The sequence below is a fragment of the Pteropus medius genome, unplaced genomic scaffold (assembly GCF_902729225.1).
Source record: "Pteropus medius unplaced genomic scaffold, Ma_sr-lr_union100, whole genome shotgun sequence".
NCBI lineage: Eukaryota > Metazoa > Chordata > Mammalia > Chiroptera > Pteropodidae > Pteropus > Pteropus medius.
The window spans coordinates 2,636,871-2,650,715 of record NW_024345601.1 but is presented as its reverse complement, the minus strand read 5'-3'; the positions used below and the strand labels follow the sequence as shown (position 1 = coordinate 2,650,715).

General features: G+C 40.4%; 1 protein-coding gene across 9 annotated transcripts in view; it reads left to right on the top strand.

Moving 5' to 3' along the window:
• CFAP61 (cilia and flagella associated protein 61) overlaps window positions 1–13,845 on the top strand; it is a 269,668-nt gene that overhangs the window by 169,231 nt on the left and 86,592 nt on the right. For all 9 annotated transcript variants that reach the window (XM_039874360.1, XM_039874366.1, XM_039874364.1 and 6 more), the window contains one exon: window positions 13,361–13,459. In XM_039874360.1, the coding sequence (XP_039730294.1) occupies window positions 13,361–13,459 (99 nt within the window). The remainder of the gene's footprint in view (window positions 1–13,360; window positions 13,460–13,845) is intronic.

Genomic DNA, 13,845 nt, shown 5'->3' with positions numbered 1-13,845 from the left:
GGAAAAAGATGGAGGAAATGACCCCTAAAAGGTACTTGTGCCTGGTTGATATGGAGATGAGCTAACTTCATTTGGTTATTTTGTTTAATAACCAGGTAAAGATTTTTTCATTTTTCAGCCAATTTGTTCAGTGATCTGGGACATACTCTTAGTTACCAGAAATAAGTTGCATGTTATTACTGAAATTAGTAACAGAGTTTGCGGGCTTTAAATACTGTGATCAGTCCATAGGCATCTTTCATTGAAAGAAGGAAATAATGAGAAGCACCCAGAAATATCCATTTTCCTCTGTGTGCCACTTCATAGTTTGAAGGTTTCATTTGTTCTGATGGGTCTCTTTATCCAAGACACCAAACAAGTCATATGCAACCATTTTTGAATGATGAATTACCCAGGATGGAGTTGTAAAATATAGTAGTCAAGATGTTATCATAAACAGGTTTTAAATATTAATTTAGCTATATACTTAGTCATTATGTTTCGTTTAAATGATTTCATTAAGACATATACATATAATTTTCTTTTTGTGGAATCAACTTAGATTTAATAAAGACAAATATAAATTTTGATATAAGTACTTGGTTGATTAAATTCCTCAATCAGGCAGACCTTTTTAAAGGATTTTAAAGTGCTCATAATTCATCGTTACAGAGATTACATACACTAAAAATAGACTGGTATCAGTTTACGAATCTCTATCCTTAAGAGAGGAAATAGTTTTCTCATTATTTTCTCTAATTATTTTAAATTAACAATCACCATAGTAACCTGCTGCATATTTTACTTCACCAGTTTAACTGCCATTTGAACTAGATTTTATAAAAGATTTGAGCTGGAATGAAATTGAAGAAACACAGTTTTCATCAAACACTAACCCCCAGTGAAGATTAAATCCATGTTTTGGAGGAAAAAGTCAGAAAAATTGCCCTCCTTATGCTCCTGCACAGCATTATCTGGCTCAGCTGGAGCACCACAGTTCCTGGAAAATCCATTTGAAGCACAGTACAGCAACCTCTTTTTCCAGAAAATCTGGTAATCCTGTCATCTGGTGACAAAAGAGACACAGCTCTTTGTTCTTCTATTATTTACATGCAAAAAAATTACAAAGCACATTTGGTCTCCTCTTCAGAGGATACCAGACACAGTCCTTGCATACATTTTTTGCCCTTGTCATGTCCTTCCTCCCTAAGTGCCAAGGTACTACTGGGGAGCTGACATTTATTGACCCAAAGTTACCAACTAATATACTAGAATGTGAGGAGAGTGATGTTTTGATTTTTTTATTACATTGTTTTATCTGGTCCTCAGCTGCAACCCATCCACAGGTACATCTGCACAGACACACCTTCTTGTCTTTGGTTGGCAGGCCTGTAGGTCACCCTGTATCTTCTTCCTGTCCTTACTAGGGCAAGACCTCTCTGGCCCTCCAGTATCCAGTGACATGTGCAACAGGTGTTTTCCTAGGGACACACACTGGCATCCCTTGCAGTTCTCCCCGTCTTCCTAGTCCTGGTGAATCCTCCAGCACTGGACTGAGTGGCAGCCCTACCCTTAGAGCTTTCTGCTGTCTCCATCAACCCCGAGGCTACTGACTGGTTAATGGAGGAGGACAGAACTGCAGGGCAATCCAGATTGAGAATGAGGCTTAACAGTTTATCCCCCTCTCCCCTACATATAGGTCTTATGCATTTGTCTTATGAGGGTGCTGTGCCCAAGCAACTCCATGGGAAGCCAAAGGGGAAACATGTTCAGGCCCCCACCACCATACCCTGCAGCCAGTGTGGGCTCCAGCTGCATATGGTATTCTTTCCCCATCGTGTGCCCTGCCAGGTCATGGACCCTTATGCTGGGAACCAGGAGCTGAGCAGAGAAAGGACAGTAGGTGCAGGCCAGGGGAGGAGCTTTCTTGGGATGGGGAGGTGAAGAGGAGAAACCCCCACTCATCTTATGCTGTAGAAGACAGTGAAATAGAGGGGAAAGGCAGTTCTTAAGATATTTTCCTGTGAATTATCTGTGTTCTTCATCATGCCCAATGCATTCAAGTGATAGACCTGAACTGTTTTCATTATGGTTCCTATAGTTGATAGGTTGACTTATTTGCCCGTCTGGCTCTTTGGGACTGAAAGTTCTTGGATTGGGCAGTGTAAGTGTTTCATATACATTAGTCTCCTTGATATTTCTATTAATAAGACTTCTTTAAAACCCAAGCACTGGGTTGAAGAAGGTGGTCCCATCTTCTTCAATATGCTGGAGATTGTCATGGCAGAGGACCTCTACGGTACTGCCAGCCCAAAGGTGCTGTCACCCTAGGAACTCTACTAACCGTATCAGAGGTCTAAGGGGAATTCCCTATTCGTGGACTGACAGCCAAACCCGGAGGTAAGCTTCTATCCTCCATCAATAAAACATTATTTCCCGAAGGAGAGCTTTGCAATGAAGTCTGAAAGCTCTTTCCAGAAAGCAGGAGGAGTCTTTCCACAAAGCTTAGAGATTCATACTCTTACCAGTCACTTTGTGCACCAAGTCCAGCCCTGCTGAAGTCCCCAAATGTAATACTTAGAATATTTCAGGCTTTCCACAAAAGTGCTCTAAAATTTTTTTAAAAAAGAAATATGGGAAAGCTGTACCAAAAAAGGGCCGGAACCAGGTCTATGAACTCATGTTTTACGTCCTTTTCACTTTCGGTGTGATCAGTGGACCGGCAGCATGAGCATAATCTGGGAGCTCGTTATATATGCAGACCCTCAGGCCCTGCCCCAGACAGTGCCCCAAATAAAGATATTCATTCCCAGAATTACACAGAACAGCTTCTTCACTATCTCTCGGGCATGAACTCACTGAGCTGAAGCAGTTACTACTTTATTCTGTTTCAACTCACTTGTGTCTATGCTTCTGTATATTATATTATTTACTCCTAATTATGGAGCAGTTCCTTTTAATCCATTATTTTAAAATCCTTCCTAATTCAATTCTGATGTCAAGAATCTCTTGGAGAGCCTGAAATGGCACTAGAAAAATGCATCAGTGAATCCTGGGATGACAGTGACTGAAAGCAGCCCTGGGTGGTGTCCCAGTGACCCCTTGTGTGACTGGAGAAGCAGACACTTTGATTCCCGGAAAGCTCTGGTGGGCACTGAAACCCAGGCTCACCTTGTCTTACAGATTTACCACTGGGAAGAGTGTTCTCAAAAAACCCACCAAATAATCTCACTGAAGGACAGAGTCTCCAATTTTTGACCTGGACATTGATCCCTCATCTGGTAACTAAGAATAGCTTGGAATAGCAGGGCATGTCTGCAAAGCTACAATTGTGGCCGGATGACCGTAACTCTTGTTATTAGGCTGCTCAGGACCGCACAATATCCGGCGCAGCTGTGAGGCCTGGCAGCAGCCAGCCGAGTGCTTAATTAGGCTTTTTATCTTTACATTTGTCTGAGGACATCTGAAACCTTCAGTGTGGCCTGTCACTAATTAGGTGACTAATTAAATAGTGCTTACTTGCTGATCTCAGAACAAAATCTCAATGAACAAGTTGGTGATTGTCACTGTTCTCTACTATCTGTCTCTGCCGTATTAATTGATGGATACATGCTCTCTGATGGCCCTTTTGGTACCAGGGCAAATGCAACATGGTGGCTAGGCCCATAGCAACATTATGCCTATTTTGGAATTAGCTTATTGTTATTTTTTGTGGGTTCATTTGATGCTTTGGGGTTGAAGGCGTTAAGTGGTAATGCATTCTTCACGATCACACAAAGTTCAAGCTACAGACGTGGACTGAGTAATAGACTCACCCACTTGGTCTTCACCCTCTACTATCAGATCATTTTCCAGTGATGACATCAGCACCTGTCTTGGTTTATGTTCCTTCAAGAACTGAAAGCAAATAATTTGCGTGCAAGTAGTTTATTTGGGAGTGATCCCAGGGAACTAACTACCTGAGAGAGTAGGGCAATGAGACAGGAAAGGGAGGAAAGTCAACAAAGCCCCCAAAACATCTGTCAGCAGGTCACTGTGGGCAACTGAGAGGTAGTCCCACTGGGGCACTAGAGGGACACAGCTGAGAATGTTCCCTCTGCAAATGAGGAAGCTGGGAACCTCAGTTTCCTCACCGATTCAATGGGAAAGGTACTCAGAATCTCTCCTCCTACACTAGTAGGAGGGTTGAATTAGGCAATAATATACAAAGCATCTGGAAAGGCCTAGTACTCAATGCTTGTTAGACTGACCCTCCCACTAATTAAATTTGCATATCTAGATCCCTGGTGGGAGCCACGCATTGTCTTTCAAATGAGGGAATATACTAGGGAGATAGAATCTTAATGTGGAAGATGTTCTCTTCCTCCAGGGTCAGGGATGACTAGGAGTGCTTCCTGCCAGCATCTGCATCTGCAGCTTGTGACAGCTCCTCACAGTGCAAAGACATTCCCTTGGATTTCAGTTAAAATGGCTGCTGCCTCTGGTTTAACATCAGGAGGACCAATTAAGCTAGGCACCAGGAACGGACGCTCCTATGAGAATCTAATGCCCGATGATCTGAGGTGGAGCTGAGCGATGATGCTAGCGCTGGGGAGCGGCTGCAAATACAGATGAAGCTGCTCTGCTCACTGCCACTCACCTCCTGCTGTGTGGCCTGGTTCCTAACAGGCCATGGACCAATACTGGTCCACAGCACAGGGATTGGGGACACATGAATTAAGCAGCCTAACACTGTGGTGTTTCTATTTTGCAAAACTGCATGACTCCAGAGAAAATCGGAGGTGTGCACTGCAGTTTTAGCTGTCTACCCACGCTGGGGGATATCAGATCCCTTATGGACCAAAGACTTGCCTGGTCACAGGGGCCACATCTGTGGCTCTAGCTGACCAGTACTGCCTCATAGCCTGCTAACATATGTTTCTTAGGCCTTTTCTTGATATTTGGATGCTTTGCAAACCTTAATATGGACATACTTGGATCCTCCCTTCTGCCACTAACTTCAAGTTTATCATGTAAGTTTTAGGAGGCTCTGAATAAACACCCATCCCAAGTCTAGGAGATCCACTGCATTCAAAAAACAAACAAACAATTAAAAAAAAACAAACCCGAGGCCAAAGACAAAATTTTCAGTCTTTACTCATGTCTCAGATATTTAATGGGATCATGTACTTCCTTCATAGAAATTTGTATCAAACTCCACTCTCCCTTCTTGAGCACCCAACCCCCCTGGGAGCACATCCTCCCCGAACCCACCACCAGAACAGTGGCTCTCAAAATGTCCCTGGACCACCAGCATCAACATCATTTCAGAACTTGTTAAAAATACAAATTCTCAGGTCTCACCCCAGACCTACTGCTTCAGAAACCTGGAGAATGGGGCCCAGCAGTCTGTGTTTTAACAAGCCCTCCAGGGACTTGCTTGGTCTTCAGTGCCACTAGCTCAATGCCATCTCCATCCTACTGTTCCCATCTTCCTCATGTGAAGCCTCAGTCCCCAAAAGACAAAGGGCACCATACGCACTCTCCTCAGCTCTGACCCGGTCAGTCACTTTCTTTCCATCCTGCATAGAGTAGATGGCAGCCATACCACCCGCCCATTGAGTTCTCTTATCCCGATGCAAATAAACGGAAGTGTGTGCAAGTGCACTGAGGGAGTAAAGAGGTATCAAACTGTCCCCCCTCTTACAGCATTTGTTATTGGGTGAAAATGTAGAGGGGAAGCCCAGAAACATGGGCATAGGGGCCCTTCCTTAGAGGCACCAGATAGCTGTTCTTTTGTGAGGAATGGGAACATCCGAGCCACTGCGTGAGACCCAGACCAAGCAAGGCAGTTACTGAGCACGTGGCTTCTGGCAACTGTGTTCTTCTCTAACTATTGTTCTCTGGAGAGAATTCCTTTCAAAGGGAAAACCAGGACCTTCCCAACATACCAACATTTTAAGGCACTTGGGCTTGAAAAAGAAATGCTTTGAATTTCTTTTTTTTTTATTTTAAGAACTTGTGGTGGAGAAAAATATTGTGAATCAGCTTCCTAGACATAGAATTAATGTTGAGTAACTTTTTCTAGAAGCAACAGATTGTGAAAATTCCAGACTCAACATTCTGCACATCAGAGCTACTTACAGGGGTAGGATGAGAGTGGGGGTGGAGGTGGTACTTATAAAAAAGACAGTTTCCTGGGTCCATATTCCCAGTGTTACAATTTACTTGGGCTGAGTGGGACCCAGAAATATGTATTTTTAACAGAGTCCGCAGGTAATTCTGACGTGTAGCTGAGTGCGGGAACTGTTTATGTAGACATTTCCTCAAAATGGTCTGTCTTGTCTATAAGGAAACCTATTTCCCCCTATAAATGCTTAGTTTAACTAACCTCTTTTTATGAGCTTGTTTTCCAAGCCACATTTTCTCATTCTCAACAAATCATATAACTTCTAAATCACATCATTGCTTCAGGGCTTACCAGGTATAATTATTAACTTATCATTAAACATTACATAGCTGAAGTCATTACCACATGTCATAGTATTTACTCGAATTGGACCTAGTGAAAAGCATTTCAGAGAGCTTCATGCTTGAACTATCACCATGAAGAACAAAGGTCCAAGAAGATATATGTGCCAAGCATGAGGATACCTGCCTATATGATGTTTAAAAAGACTTCCTCACCACCGGCATTTGCCCAAAACATAGAACCCTCCCTCATCTTCCCCTATCAGAAGTGATCTCACTTGTTTTTGATTTCCCATGATGCTTTGTTATTCCAATCTTATGGAACTGATTGGTTTGTGTCTTGTATTTTGCCATCTCTTCTGTGCAAAGCCTTTCTAATTCGTCTTTTATAATTGTCATCTTTGTATTTACATCTTACTTATGCTCAATGTATATAAACATACACTCAAAGTATAAATATATAACTCTTTATTACATATATATAGATGAAAACACCATTAATCAGTTTCCCTAAATCATAAAGCAAAACCCAATTTCATCTTATTCTGTTTTTCCAGAACTCCCAAATTTTATTCTTATTTGTTCAGTGGATGTTTCAAATGTTATACTCATTTTCATTTTTTTTTTTTCAGTAAGGGTATAAGTTTTACTTTTATTCAGAGATACATAAGTATTTCATCTGAGATCCCAAATACCCAGACCGCCTCCCCACCCAGTTCCTTACCCAGGATCAGCCCTCTCCTCTGCTTGGTTCCTGGAGGACCCTCAGAGCACCAGGGTCACTCCAGGTAGACCCTTGTACCTTCTTGTTGGGTCCAGTGGATTTTTTTACATCCTAGTTTTCGTTATTGGAAAAAAAAAAAAGTAAAGCTCAAAAAGGACATATCACGTAAATTGTTGAGTCCAGTGTTGATTTTAGATCCCTTGCCCAGGACACAAACCTGGACTCAGGCAGGCATAAGAGACTTGCTCCTTGGCCCCTTTCTCTAGGCCCCTCCTGGTTCCTACTGGGCTTTCCATGAATAAGGGAGCCATGCAAGATGGCATCTAAGAGAAGAGAGAAGTGAGATCAGGAAAAGAGCTTTTAGCCTCTTCCTTGCCCCATGAACACTCCATCGCCTTCTAGAAGTGCTCAGAATCCTTGACCCCACCCTCTTTGGGTCTCTCATTCTTTGGTCTCCCCCTGGAGGTCAGAGAGTGCTGTCACTGACATCTATATGGCCGTGGATACAGCTGCTGTGTTATTTTTACTAGTACAACAAAAATGAAGTAGCCAAGGACCTTGTCAAAAAATCTCTTTTTGATCTAAGCAGAAAAAAATATTGTTGAAAGGAATTATAAATTTTCAGGCAAATACTCGTAGATTCTCTTAGTATGTTACATTTATAATAAATATTTTGATATGTTCTGCCTTATATTTTTTAAAATATTGGAAGTTCACATAGCTCTCAACTTTTAAACTCCATTTATACCATTTTATCATTAATTTTGTGACATTATGTGGTATCATTAAGACCAAATTAAATCTGAGTTATTCTTTGATGAGTAAAATGTGCAGTTAGGTTCTAAGTATCTATCTTGCACTAGGATTTAATGTCATTTGGCAAATGCTTTTGTCATTGTTTTGAACAATTCAGAAAACAGATTTTACTAAATTAAATTGTAACATTTAGATTGATGTAGATTATTATTCTCTCTCTACATTATCTATTTGTTAAATAAAATCATTAATGAAAGCAGTTAATTAAATCACTTGCTTCGTTTGCCTTTGCTATGCTGAAAAAATCAACAAAAAATAAAAAATAATAAGCATTCACCTGCATGGTTGATAGGTTTCTACTGCCCAGAAGGTGAGCAACGTGAAAGTTTCACGTTTCTTTTATCATGTTCACAATAAATTAGCAACGTGACCCTCTTTATTTGAAGGATAAGGATGTTTAGACCTCATTTTGTAGCTGTCCTGCCAAAGCATGGAATGAAATGCAATACCTTTTACTTATTTCCCTGGATACTCTAATCCCTCCCTGCTTTACAAGTATCTCTGAGCTGTTCCTCCCTTTGTATCCACAGCAACGTGAAATCCCCACTGGAATTATCTGCTGTGAAAATGCAGGTGCACTTGTTTAATGTTTCATTGGTTTGAGCACTTAACTTGAACTTTTTTTTTTCCATGACATGGTGACCTTTGCTTTCAGAGCAGAGGGCTCACAATAATGTTAGATATTGTTTATATACATTAAGCCAACACTATTAGATCTTAGAGTTGTGCTTTTTCTGTGGTTTTGCTGTTCCTGCCATTTTGTCTAATTCATGCCCAAACCCAAGATGTACCCTCTGACCCGCTATTCTATTTGCGGGAACTTTTAAAATATTTATAGGTAGTCAAATTAAAAGTCTTAAACATTTGATCTTCATATTTCATCCTCAGAGAGCTAAAATCTGTTAGAACTGTATATTATAAACTTCATGATTTTGGACGCTCTTAGTTATAAATTTAAGAAATGAAATATTTGGGTGTTTCTAAATTAGATTAAAATTAAATAAAAAATATAAAGTTGGAGAAAAATGGAAATTCTGGTGATAATTTTATATAAAGGCATGAAAGAGGCAAGGAACTTTCCTGAATCACAAGAAGGTTGATGTTACAAAGAAGGTTGAGGAGGTTAGTTTAGGCCTTGACCATAATTACCTATATACCATGCTCATGAATTTTGATTTAACGTTTTGCTAATAAAAATAGTCAACATTCGTTGAAAATGTTCTATGCAGCAGGCAATATTCTAAACATTTACAGATACTATTTCATTTAATCCTCACAGCACCCTTATGTGGCATTATGTTCTATTATTCCCATTTTACAGGCTAGAAAACAGCCACAGAGAAGTTAAATAACTTGCACAATGTCAAAAAGTTAGAAAGTGCTAGAGCTGAGAGTCCAGCTGAGGAAATCTGAATCTCGAGCCCATGGTCTTTACTCTGCTGGTACCAACATGGTGAACAAATATAGAGACTTTTAAAACTAAGAATTATTGAAATTGAATTTAATTTAAAAAGAGGTTTCCAATAGCTGTGTGGAAGATGGGCAGGAGAGAGACTTGTAACAGAGAAACTAACTCTGAAACTATTTCTGTAGTCCAGAAGGTGAGCTAAGGTAATATATGTCCTAGAAATGGCAGATGGGGAGCATTCAAGAAATGTGGACAAGGTGAAAGTAATTGAACGTGTGGGAAATGAGAAAGAGGGTAGGAGTCTGAAGTTGGCTCCCAAATTCCTAACTTGGAAGGTGGCTAGTTGGCCATCCCATTGATGGAGATAAAGGAGAAATGGCATGGGCCTACAAGACCTTTGTTTGGACACATATGGAATTTGGGATGCCCATTGAGTTACCCCATTAGGACTGATAGACATTTGGAAATTAGGTTTTGAGCTCAGGAGAAAGCTATCGTGTAAATGTAATTATGATGAAGTCACAGTGGTAGATAACCTCACCCAGGGAAATAGACATGAAGAGGGATAGGTGGGCAAGGGAGGAGCTGGTTGAAAAAAGCAAGAGAACCTTAAGACAACATTATCTCATCCTGTTCTATGGCTGCAGCTCCTGGGTGGGGCCTCCTTCATGGACCCAGCTTTCACCACTTCCTCCATCTTTTGTTCTTCAGGATTCGCATCAATAATGGCATCCCACTGTTGCTTGTCTCTGGGTGACTCCCCGTCTCTTACTGATTCCCAGAACTCTGCACATGCCTCTGCCTTCATTTCATCAAACCTTGTGGGGTCAGTGTTTGATTTCCTGCTTGGTCTCTTAGTGATACAAGGATTTTCCCCCATCACCACACACCTTTTCTTCATAGGTCAACATGAGTAGAGACTTCTAGTAGCCTCCCAGTATTCATTCTGCACTTCGTCCTTGGTAACAGAACCCTGGGCAATGTGGTTCTTAGAAAAAGCACTGTGTTTCTCTTGAAAACAAACAAACAAACAAAAAGCCCGTTTTCCAGCCTTTCTTGCTGCTGCATGTGGCCATGTCACTGAGTTCTAGCAAGGTGACCAGAAATGTCATGTGAGATTTTAAGAAAGGCTCTTTAATGGGCAGTCCTTTCTACCCATATCTCCTTCCTTCTGCCTATAATATGGATATTGGATGTGATGGCTGGAGCTTTAGGAGCCACCTTGGACCTGAGGAGACCTCAAGAATGGAAGCCACCTTGGAAAAGCAGAGAAGCAGGGCCATGGTTCCTGTTGACTTCATCACTCTACCTTAACAGCACTAGACTGGTTACTTTCAGGTTTCTTAAATGCAGTTGTAAGAGAAATTTGCTGGTATAGGGATAGGGAGAGATGCAAGAGGAACATAAAGAGGAGACAGGGTTAATGTCTTCTGAATCAGGGGGGAGGAAGAATGCTTTTGCAGATGGCAATGGTCTGGAGGGGGCAAGAAGGGAAACAGATGGAAGGGGTTGCCTGGTGGCTGGTCTCTGTTTTCTCTGTGATGTGGGAGAAGTACTTGATTGAGAATGAGGAAGGGGAATAGTAGGGAGAATAAGAAAGGTTGAAGTAGTGACCTTGAAGACTGAAGAAAGGACCAGAACAACCACAACAAAGAATACAAAAGGAATCTGGCTAAGGCTAAAGAAAAAGAATGGAAAGCTGGTTACTTTATAGATAAAATCCAGAAATGCCCTCTCTTCCCAAATCTTTTGAAGAAATCTTTAATTGCACAATAGCACAATTCAGGATACTACAGTGTGATAAATTTTTTATGAAATTTACAAGCCATTTGATTCATGTCGTTAGATCATTTAAAATATTCAATGACAAAGGGATTGTTTTTGTAGTAAAAGATATGGCTGGATAAGTACTAAATCTTGTATTCACATAGAACTGTAACAACTGTAAGAAGGACCTGCATATAACTGTATTATTAGTGTAACATAAACCCCTTTTCCATCACACAGGCACCAAAGCTAAAATAAATTTTAACTGCAGTCGGTATAAACACATTATTATTTGTGTTTTCCATTAAATGATAATAAATCAAAGGCCTGTCATCATTTTGCATTTACAGACTGACAGCCATAAGTAGCTGGGGTTAATTGTGACCTTTATGTTATTTGAACATATTCAAAATTTTTATTCTTATTATTAGAGGATAAAATGTACTCGATTTTCTTTGTATCAAATAAGAATATTCATTCTTAAATAATACACATCCTTAGAGACTTTAGAGAAAAACCTTTCATAATATTTAGCTATTTTTAAATGTCAAGTGCATTTGAGTTTATTACATTGCTGGCCCATGCTGTCATCAAAAGTCTCCTGCTTTTAGTGGTAGTTAACAGTCTGTCAATAAATGGATAGCATTCCACATTTGGAAAATTCCCAATTTCCTCATGGGAAAGGAGGGCAGGTATTTTTCTAGACCTTGGTGAAGGTTTCTTTTTTGGCATTTGGTTGGTTTAAGGGAAGATGTGAACTAAGAGATTTCAGGAAAAAAAATTTATCATCATCCTGAAGCCTATGAAAAGATCAGCTCACTCATAAAATTTTGCCGACTCTAGCTGGAGAGCAAATTTGCAGCAGGAATATTTTCAATACCAAAGGGAAAACGCAGAATGAGTCTTAAACACATGAATTCTTCAGAAGCCTCCACTTCCATACTCTGGGAGTGCTACTTAACACTATTCATAGGACTCTTTAAGCAGAGGACAGCCTGGATGGGTGGAGAGAGCACTCCTTGGGGTCCGAAGACATGGCTTTCATTTCTGACCCTGCTGCTTCTGGGCGTCATGACTGTGAACGAATTACCTACCATTTCCAACTTTGATTTTCTTTGTCATGAAATACCGACAATAAAAACCTGTCCCCCGCCCCCAGCACAAATTGCTTAATCTCTATGATAATGCCTATGTGCGGGCCTCAGGCCCTAATGCCAATATGAGGTAGTTTTGCTCGCTCTATATATATATCTGAAAGTCACAAAGCTAATATTGATCGATGAGAATTAGATTATTTTTCGATCCTTGTCAACACTTTAGGGTCTGTAGGGCAATGAAGGCAGAGGTTAGATGAGAAGATGCTGAAACCAGACAGCTTGGGTTTCTACCCTGCCTCCACACTCCCTGCCGTCTGGTTTCCAGCAAAGCACTGTGCCTCACATCCACATAATACAATAGGGAAGGTGATGTTACTGACCTCATTGTCTTGCTTTGAGGACTAAATGAGAGACATGCAAAATGCTTGATTGTAAGCACTCAGAAGTTTTAGCTACTGTGGTTATGATTCTAAGCAGTTTCTTAGTAGTCTGAAATTCCAACTTTGCATTAATTTATACTAAATTTACCTTCCTCTCAATTTGGGATTTTATTTTACTCTGAGAATCACATTTTTAAAAATTAAGTGATGTCTGCCATTACAGTGCCGCAGCTTTTGGTAGTTTCTGTAACTAGTTGCTCTCGTGCCATTTTGCTTATTTCATTTAAATGATTGGTTCTATTTGAAAGTTTATGCAGAAAGAGTTGCTGAGTTTGAAGAAAACTTAACAATTGGATGACATGTGAAATAAGGTTAAATTGAATTACAGCTGACCCTTAAACAACAAGGGTTGAACTGTGTGGGTCCACTTATATGTGGATTTTTAAAATAATTAGGATAAATGTATTTTCTCTCCCATATGATTTTCTTAATAACATTTTTTTCTAGCTTACTTTATTCAGTATGTAATACATATAACATACAAAACATGTGTTAGTTGACTGTTTACAATATCAACAAGGCTTCCAGTCAACAGTAAGCTATTAGTAGTTATTTTGGGCGAGTCAAAGTTATATGTGGATTTTTGACTAATCCCCACATTGTTCATGTGTCACTATGTAATAAATTTGTACTGAATCGTGCTTTACCTCTTTTTTGTGTCTCTGTGTTTTCTCCTTAGCTCTCACCTGAAGTTTAGTAATCTCACCCTGATTTCAACACACGGACTCCCTGGAAAAAAACTTTTGGGCACTGAACAAAGGAAGTTTTTAGCAAGCGAGTATGAATTCTATTTGCTTTTTCATTCTGAGACCAAAATGTCCTAATTTGTGTGCAGTCATTTTTATGTTAAATAGATTTCAGACTGGAAAAGGATATGTGGCACGCTTTTCTCCTGGAGTATAGATGTCACTTAGGAGATACAAGGACACACCTGTTAATGGCAAATGGCAGGGTCTGGCTGCCATTTTGTATTTGTGAGAAAATGTAGGCCCTCTTCCAAAAACTGAGACAGAGCCTGCTGACCCAGCCACGGCCTGCATTTGGGTTCTGATTGACATGGCAGGGCAAGGGACCTTGGTGACTATATTTGCATCAGCCAGGCAACTCCCCCAAGGTTCAGAGTTGGGCCAAGTAAGGCCAAGCACCTTACTGAGATGTGGGTCT